The following is a 9,458-nucleotide window of genomic DNA, read 5'->3' on the forward strand; positions in this document are numbered from 1 at the left end:
GATCATTCTGGATTGTCATCTCCAAAGAACAAAAAAAGTTATTTATTAAAGAAAAAAAAAAGCAGAAAAGAAAAGTTGTGAACTTCAATGCATTTATTCACACCACTTAAAAATCTTACGGACAGTCTTTGGAAACTGACTCCTGTGTTTACAGTTGTATGAATTTTTAGAAGAATTTAAGCAAGGATGGAGTAGTTTTGATTTTATAACTTCATAACTTGCAATATTATTGCAGTTATATGAAAGTCATAAGAGATGATTCAAATACTATTAACTTCGTCTAGTACAGTGGCAGACAAATCAAGTGAGTGGGCCATTAAGGATTTCTGTTTATCAGCCACAAACTGCATTTGTCATTCTCCCGCTACAGTACCTTGGCCTTCCTCTAACCTGTCTACAGTAGTCCTCTCTCCACATCCCGTTGTTTCTCGCTTCCTACTGTGCTGTCCCCAATTTGTTTGACCTCAAGCTCACTGAAAGGCCAGTGAACATTCGCTGGCCAGCTGGGATGAGAGGGCTGCCACACTGGAGGTCAGACAAGTTGCTTTGTGAGCTGCGTGCTGGGCAAGCCTGCCAGAATCAGCTGGAAAATGGAACAGAGAGGATGAGGAACATATCACTGAAGAATCTTTAAGAAATGTGTCTCGTTTCCACTTTCTGTTCCACTCACGCTGTGTTTTCAGTGGCAGGACAACAATTGAAAACATCACTGTTTGGCCTCCTTCAAGATTCCACATGCTATCTGCCATAAATACCTAGTCCTGACCAAATGGATTATGTGGCCCATGATTAGGTTACCATAGCTTAACAATCTGGAAAAAAAAAAATTTAACCTTTTACTGGCTGCCATCCATGAGCACAAACATGGACTGTTAGTAGAGATCAGCTCCTGCATGGCAATGTGTTAAGCTGTGGAACCTGTTCCTCAGGCTGACTCTTGAGATTCATTTTTAGATGACTTAACTGTAGCTTGTTGTCCTGCTGCACTGTCTTCTGTTTGTGTTTCATTTCAGATAATTCCATGTTTTAATGTCTTCTATTAAACTTTGTTTCATTTCTTTATTCAAAATTTTCAGCTGCATTTCTCACTTCTCTGAAGTATTTGATTATCTTTAGAGTTACTGTAAAATTAATGGTTGCTTCCTGTTAGCATTTATTCTAAGCTGATGCACGCTAAATTTGCAGATCAAACCCCTGCAGAATACATACCATAGTTCTAAATATCTTTCTTTTTTTAGCACCAGCATTAGATGTTGACTGGCAGAGCAACAACACATTTGCCTCTTGCAGTACAGACATGTGTATTCATGTCTGTAAATTAGGACAAGACAGGCCCATCAAAACCTTCCAGGGTCACACAGTAAGTAGCAGAAAATGGTGTTTGCTACATGATATTTTTATTATTAATTAGGGATTGGAGTTCCAGTATGCTTGAGACTGTGCGTTTGCATAATAGACAGTCTCTGGCAACAGGCAATAGATGCATACACTGGTAGTGTTAGTTAAGATTATATGGTAACCACAGTCTTTATCGTTAGAACAATAAAAACTCATTGCCATATGCAGCCTCTTTTATCAGTGCCAGGATATCATACCAAACTTTACAAGGAGAAACATAGTAGCTTTAAGACTTTACTATGCACAAGGTGTGATGTGAAAGAACATGCATGGGAAAATGTGGTGAATAGGCAGCAAAAAGAAGTCATTATTGGAGTGGATGCTAAGAATGGAAATTAAATGTTAAATACTAATATTTATAATTGCTGTCTAACTTTATCTTTCATTAACTGTCATTTGTAATGGAAGTGAAGACTCAAATTATTCTCACTATTCAATTTTAGAATGAAGTAAATGCAATCAAATGGGATCCTACTGGTAATCTTCTGGCATCCTGTTCTGATGATATGACTCTAAAGGTAACTGGAGTTCTGGTAATGGCTACTGTAGACTGCCTTGTCTTTGTAGAATTCTCCAGTGTGCACCATTAGCTTGGGTAATACAGAAATATCATTGTCCTTTCTATATCCTCTAATATTTGTTCTTTTTTAATATAGCAAGATTAGGCATTCCTAGCAAATCTTTGTTAATCAGAGCCAAGCCCTGGTCCAGAGAGCTTGTAACGGGCTGCCACCCTGAGACTTGGAGCATGATTTATTAGGTGCTTTTAGCTGTTATACAGAATCAGGTCATTAATCATTAACCTGTCACGCTTGTTGTTTGTTTTTGGTTAAAAAGAAAAGTTGGAATTTATGTGATGTGTAACACATACAAGACTGGGTAACTAGCTCCTTTGATGGTTTTCTTCTGTTTTCCCCTTCTTTCTAGATAAAATCTTTACCGTATTGTTTCTTGAGAGACCGTACTCCCTTGTTTTTCTAATTCAGCAGGAGTCATTCTATAGTTTTTAATTTCAAAGCAATATTCTGCCTTGTAGAACTGGGGCAAACTTGTGTATGTAGGCGGTAATGTAACGTGTACGTATGACTTCAAGAAGCACTAGAGGTCCATGCAAAAATATCGCCAGGTTAGATGCGGCAGAAGAAATGAAGTTGTTCATGACTTGCAGGCCTGTGCCATTTCCATCTTAGAGATGGTTTTCCGTTCCTCCTACTGTTTTATGTTTAGTGGGTGTTTAGCATTATATTTGGCAGAGTTTCAGGATTTGGTTTGGTATTATGCTGACAGCACTGTCCCACTGGTAGCCTCTGGGAAAGATATTTGCATCTAGCTCACCATTTCATCAGAGAGAGGGAATAGCTGAATGAGTCATCAGATATACCCTCTGCTGGCATGCATTCAGGCAGTTGCAATGGAAGTCACCTTATCTAAATATAGACATTTAAACATTAAGCCTCTAGTCTAAAGTTAGATGTCTAGACATCTTTAGTCAACAGAGAGTGTCTAGCACCTCTAAAGAGCAATTCATTCTTTCTTAATTTAAGTGTCTAAGCCAAGTATGATGAATAAACCTCTGAAAATGTCAGTGTTTCTCCGTTGGCAATGGATGGAGTCAAAATAGCCAGCTTCAGCTGGTATTTAATCCTGAAGCAGCTGAACTGAGGTGAAATGATTTCCAACCTAGAGCTCAAGCTCTTATTGCTGTGTCTCAGTGAGCAGAGATGACAACTGGGAGCATGCCACCATGTGTGGGCTCATGCAATTCAACAGTTAGTATCAAGAGCTTCTGTATTAGTGAGGGAAGTTCTGCAGAGCTTCTCAGAAGGACACTTGCCCAAACTGTGCAGACCCCTGTGTGTTACTCTGATATGATGTAGGTCCAAAGACCTGTTCTTATAAAGAATCTTATGCAGAGGATTGATTCAGCTCTCTGAAGGCTGGATTCTGGTACTCTTAAATGAATTACTGCCTTACTCCTGAGAAGTCCCACTGAAGAWGAGGGAACTGTTTATGAATTAAGGTATGAACCAGAGCTAGGTTTGAGAACCTAGCCCTTGGTGTTGCTTTATATTTGGCAAAACAGAATCCAAAGTCTCTTCAGGTTTACTTTCAGTGAATGTACTTTCAGTATTACAGTTCTTTTTGTGTTCTAGATGGAATTTAGCATGAGCTTTTACCAAATCATGAGGGATTTTTTGTGTTCCTGGAGTTTTGTAAAACAGAAATACACGAAGTGACTGCTACACATGTGAAATAACATATGTTTGTTGTAGTCTTACATTCTTTAAAAATTAATTTTCTGTAAAGAACCTCTAACCTCTTGGATTCTGTTTTAAATCCAGCCCAGTTTGGAAACAATTGTTTTATTTTGTTCAGGATTAATTGGAAGACCAATTACTTGTAGATAAAGCTGCACTTCACCAAAGCCACCTCAGCTCATGAATCACTTATTCATTCCTACTGCCCTTGGAAAATGTCAAGTTTTGAAGCATATGGAAGACACCTAGTGATTTGATTTCCCCCCCTTCCCCACCCCCAGTGCCTCCTGTAATGTCAATGTGGTATTCTTTAGGGCAGTTGATATGGACTGTTTTCATTGACACTTATTTTAGGAAGAGGAGCTAGATTTTGATCAAACCATTTTAAATGAGAAATACAGTTTTAATTCTACCCGCACACTGAAAATCAATTTTTCCTTTAGTGAGGTTCCAGTTGTGAAAACTATTATTCCTTTGAACGTATCTTAAACTCCATGTCCAATAGGGTTGGGCTTAACCATGCTCCTGTTAGGTTTTTTTGGAGTAAAAGAGATGAGCTAAAAGCACTGCTTAAATGGATATCATTAAAAAGAAATATTCAGATTATAAACTACCATATCAAGTTTCAGATTTATGCGAAGGTGTAAAAACCCTCTAAAATACATTTTGTAATAGAAACACAAAGTTTTAATAGACCAACGTTATTTTGTTTGTTGAAGGATATTTAGGAGTTGCAGTCCTAAAGAACTCCTCCTTTGTGCAAAGTACTGAACAAACACCTGGCAATTCAAATCCTAACAAACCAGCAAAATGCCACAATTATTTTTGGAGTATGCATCTATTACTTTGTATGAAAACAGAAAATTTCTTTACTATCCCTTTATTTCACTCAATCTGTGTAGGAAGAAGTTCATTTAAAAATAGGGCTGTGATATTTTGTCAACTCAGACAAAAACATATGCATGTTGGTCTTCTCATTTTAGCATCTGTTATCATCCCTGCACTTTTCAACAGGCTTGCAGTTAGCACATGCAGATTGGTTTCTATAGACCGTACCTTTAGTATTTATTAACCCCATCAGGTATTAATAGCTAAGAGAAAGGAGGGTACTTGGGGAATGATTCTTATCGTAATTACTCCAGAATCCAGCAGTCATAGCAAACGTTTTGAGTGGCCTAAAAGGTAGCAAGTCAGGCTCTGCAAGCAATAAAGAAGAAAGATGTAAAATGTATTTTAGTACGATATTGTACTAAATGCCTTTGTGTTTTCTTCCATTTTATCATAGATCTGGAGTATGAAACAAGACAGTTGTGTCCATGATTTACAAGCACACAACAAAGAAATTTATACTATCAAATGGAGTCCTACAGGACCAGGAACAAATAATCCAAATGCCAATCTTATGTTAGCAAGGTACTATTTCATTCTGTTTTTAAATGCCTATTAAGAAAATGAGCATTATTTTTACATCACTCTTTATATATGTAGGTTCACAGAATGTTTCAACACCCTGTAGGGTACTTTATCTTGTATGTTTCTAAATTATGTAAAATTTACATGTAATTAATCTATTTTTTCTTCCCCTTGACAGTGCATCCTTTGATTCTACTGTTAGGTTATGGGATGTAGACAGAGGAATTTGTATTCATACTCTGACAAAACATCAAGAACCTGTGTACAGTGTAGCTTTCAGTCCTGATGGCAGGTACCTGGCCAGTGGCTCCTTCGATAAATGCGTACACATCTGGAATACGCAGGTATAACTTTTCTGTCTCTGTTTAGAAAGTTTGTTTCAGTCTTTTTTGTTAATACTCTGCCAACTTTTGTTGCACCATCATGTTTTTGCTACAAAGAGCTTTGCCTTTGCTAATGTGCTGATTCACTTCTTTTTGTTCTGAAGTTTCTTGTATTAGTGTATGTACATTTATAGTTTCTCTCTAAGCGCTTGCGTATTGTTTTCAGTCTGATACCTGTTAATCTTGTGGTACTGTGATCTTTGATTTTTTTTTGTTTGTTTTTACTCTGTCTGGACTTCACCACTTCCTATGTAATCTATCACATACTTCTTTTGGCAAAGTAATAATTGTGGTTATATTATTAGCATTCTTGGAGGAAAAAAAACAACAAAAAAGAAGTTAGATGTTCAATAAAGTTTCTCCAATAGCATGTTGCATCCAAAAATTATCTTTGACTTTTGAACTTTAAACTCCAGATAAAACAAGTTTGCTGTGAAAAATGCTGACCAAAAGTAGACATTCAAATTTGTTACTCCGCAGCTATTTCATTGAATTTCACTTAAAATATACATATATATATATATATATATATATGAGGGGAAAGACAGAGGTTTCCACAGAACTTTCTAAGAAAGAACACTACCTACTACTTGTTTTGTATTTCTGTCAAGAGAAAGCTGTATGCGAATGGAAGTGTAAGGACGTTATTGTTATGCAAAATGTGATCTCTGCCAGCATACTGGGAATAGGATATTTATTTTTTGAAGGCTCATTTTAATAATTGAAATTAGTTTTAACAACCCCCAGTTTTGCCTTTCAAATGCTAGAGATCAAGACAGGATAACGGTCTTTTGTGAGGAAAACTTTAACCTAAGCACCTTTAACACAGTGCTTAGATTGTCCATCTGAACCATTTCTTCTGAGAATTTCGGCTTTTAAAAGCAACAGGGAAGTTCTACRTGTTTTTCAAATTTCACTTGTTCGTGTAAATTTTGTTATATTAATTACATGTTTTCTCCCTTTTCAGACAGGTGCCCTAGTTCACAGTTATCGGGGAACAGGAGGAATTTTTGAGGTTTGCTGGAATGCAGCAGGAGACAAAGTTGGAGCAAGTGCTTCAGATGGTTCAGTAAGTGCAGCTTGACTTATTTGACGGTCTAACAAGAAACATCATTTGGAAATCTTTTGACTAATGGAGACAAAATTTCCATATTTTGATGAAGTATGAATACAGCCAGCCGACAACTAGATTTTGGCATGTAAAGGTGCTGTAATGTTGAAAGGAGAATATGTCTTTATTCCAGCTTAATGCATGGGTTGTTTCTCAGTCATCCAGAAACCTCAGAAGGTGAAGATGCATTTAATTTGGATTTTCTGTCCCCACTGATGCTTACTATGGAAATTTGCTCAGTGTGGCTGCTCATTTCAGTGCAATGTGGAAACTAGTTCATTCTTGCCTCTGCCCTTTTCAAGTAAAAATGTTCAGTGTAGGTGATATTTTTATAATGCATGATAACAAAATATCCTCTGCGTTGCAATCAACAAATAAAAAGAGCAACAAAACAAAGTACAAATTTCTGAATGCTCGTAGTTAAAAAGTCCCTAAAAATAACAGGAACTATATATGTAAATACCAGTCTGCTTACATTGCTCAGAACAACTAGGGAACAGAATCATATGTTTAATCATGAATACACCCTCTATCACCTCATATTGGTGTGTTATAGCATCACCTCCTAGCTGTTCTGGTGTGGTCCTGCAAAGTGTTGCAGTTGAAATATTAATATGCAGTTCTTAATAACAACTGCAACACTTGTTTTTTGCTTACTTCTCATTTGCCTATGGTTTTATAACAAAGGAGAGGGAGCCTAAGGAAAAACAAATTTAGAACAGGATAAAAGTAATAATGCATATATCTTAAGGTGCTGTAGCTTAAAGTGAAAAATGTTAGGAAATAGCAGTCCTGGGAGCTTTGTAGTGTAGAGTCTCAAGCCTTGACTCATGTGCCAAAGAATCCACAAAGCTTCCTTGTCCTGCTCCTGTCTTACGTGCTCTGTGCTGCTGAGATCACTTAGTTATTGTTCCGAACGAAAAACAGGACGCCCTAAAATCTTTAAGGAAACTATATCCTAGAGAACTAATTTCAGTTAGTTTTTCATAGCATCTTTGTCATATAAATGTAGATAATATCATGAAAGGAGCAGAAGCTCAATATGTATCCTGAGTAGAAATCGTCAGCTTACCCTAGATGACACTTTTGGATACATGCAGTCTTACTTTTCCAGTCTTTGTCTGTTATGTTAATTTGACCCAAGAGGCTGATTGTATTTGCATCAGATTTCTGTGTATCTGTTGTTATTTTTTTTTATTTAGTTTTTGCTTTGAGAATATCATTCTTGGTATGTTTTATATAGTTTGTTAGGGAAAGCCCTCCTCATCCTCTCCGTTTTAAATATACTTACAGATGCTAATAACTAAACAAATAGGGAACTTTTGAACCATTTGATGAATATGAGCATAGCTTGTATATGATTATATTTTACTAATAGATGTAGCCTTAGTTTGTAGACGTAACACAAGTCGAAGTGCTTCTTAGTGAGGATTTTGAGAAGATGAAAACTGGAATTTGTATGCTGTTAAATATTTTTTTCTAGATTATTCTGATCAATTCTAATATTTTCCCACACAGTATTTTTAATTTCATTTTACTATATTTTTATAAACTAGATTCAAGTAAGTTCCTGGTCTTTTAATATTCAATAAAAGGCAAACAGCTTGCATTAGATGTTTCTAATGTTCTGATAGTAATTCATTAGGTAGCAGTGTCCCTAGTGTGCCTGGCTCGGTGCTCGTAACCAAAGCACTTATGTGGTGGTTTTTTCACTAGTATATAGTTGATAATAGATTTGAGATTAAACTTGCATGATCTGGTTTATGGGTTATGTTCTGATATTTAAGACAGAACTGTATAAATATATAATATTATATAATGTGCAATTTTTGTATTTTTTTTTCTTGCAGGTTTGTGTATTAGACCTACGGAAATAGCGCTACTAGTTGGAAGCCATGGACCGACTATGAATGTGTACATAGCCAAAATGACTGTCCCTGACCCATGTACTGCTATAGTCCCAATTGAACCATGGCCAGTCCACTACAGCCAAACGTAAAAGAAGTATATACATATACTGTATATAAAAAAAAAAAAAAAAAAATTACACCCTGAAGAGGATGACAGAGTTTTGTCACAGCTTGTGAATCCTGTTCACCAAGTGCTGGAATCTGCTGTGCCCCAAAATAACATTTAAAGGTTTTGGATATGAAAAACAGAAGAGAGAGCGAGAGAGAGAGAAATATACCATATACAAGAGCAGACCCATATACATACCAAATTCAGAAGATACTAATGGCAGCCTTCATTACCCCTTCCCCCCTTTAAATCCATTATGACAATGGATTGCGGGGTTTTTTTTCCTTCTCAGTAGTTGAGCTGTTTGTGTGTACAGAGAAAATGGACTTACAGAAATCTGCAGCAGTAGTTTTTTCTTTGCTTTTAAACATTGGGTTTTCTGTTTTGTTTTGGTTAAGTTTACGATGCATGAAGTAAGGGAGTGAATTAGTTTCTTGTTTATATTTTTTTCACCTTGGGAAAAAAACCAGCATTTCTTTGAAAGCTATTTTAAAGCATTCTTTGAAGAGGTAGATTGAACCTGATAATGTTGGTACATTCTGTGGCTCCCAGAGCACAATTTTGCGAACAGAGGGAGGGTGGAAAAGGGATTATGGAGAGAGGAGAAAAAATCCATCTTAGAGGTGTGATGTTGCACGTCCTGCTAATCTATCAAGTATGTCAGTAATGGGTATAATGCTATGTTTTTTTTTCTGGTGACATGGCTGAAATGCAGTAGTTTCTTATTTGGGATATAATTCTGCCAAACTTAAGAATAGAAGGGCACAAAATACAGAATAGAAAATACAGGGATGCAAAAAAAAAAAAAAAGGAAGTAAAAAAAAAAAAGAAAATAAAAGAAAATAATGCATCTTCTGTTGCTTTGAGACCATAGCT

At 36.3% G+C, this 9,458-nt stretch overlaps 1 protein-coding gene across 1 annotated transcript in view; it reads left to right on the plus strand.

Annotated features, from left to right (window-relative positions):
- Positions 1–9,392, plus strand: part of TBL1XR1 (transducin beta like 1 X-linked receptor 1) — a 120,880-nt gene extending 111,488 nt beyond the window's left edge. The window contains exons 12-18 of the mRNA XM_026061144.1: positions 642–670; positions 1,239–1,360; positions 1,842–1,916; positions 4,942–5,069; positions 5,248–5,413; positions 6,420–6,521; positions 8,414–9,392. Coding sequence (XP_025916929.1) covers positions 642–670; positions 1,239–1,360; positions 1,842–1,916; positions 4,942–5,069; positions 5,248–5,413; positions 6,420–6,521; positions 8,414–8,440 — 649 coding nt within the window. The 3' untranslated portion in view covers positions 8,441–9,392. The remainder of the gene's footprint in view (positions 1–641; positions 671–1,238; positions 1,361–1,841; positions 1,917–4,941; positions 5,070–5,247; positions 5,414–6,419; positions 6,522–8,413) is intronic.
- Positions 9,393–9,458: the final 66 nt, after the last annotated feature.

The sequence above is a fragment of the Apteryx rowi genome, unplaced genomic scaffold, assembly GCF_003343035.1.
Source record: "Apteryx rowi isolate R43461 unplaced genomic scaffold, aptRow1 scaffold_10, whole genome shotgun sequence".
Classification (NCBI taxonomy): Eukaryota; Metazoa; Chordata; class Aves; order Apterygiformes; family Apterygidae; genus Apteryx; species Apteryx rowi.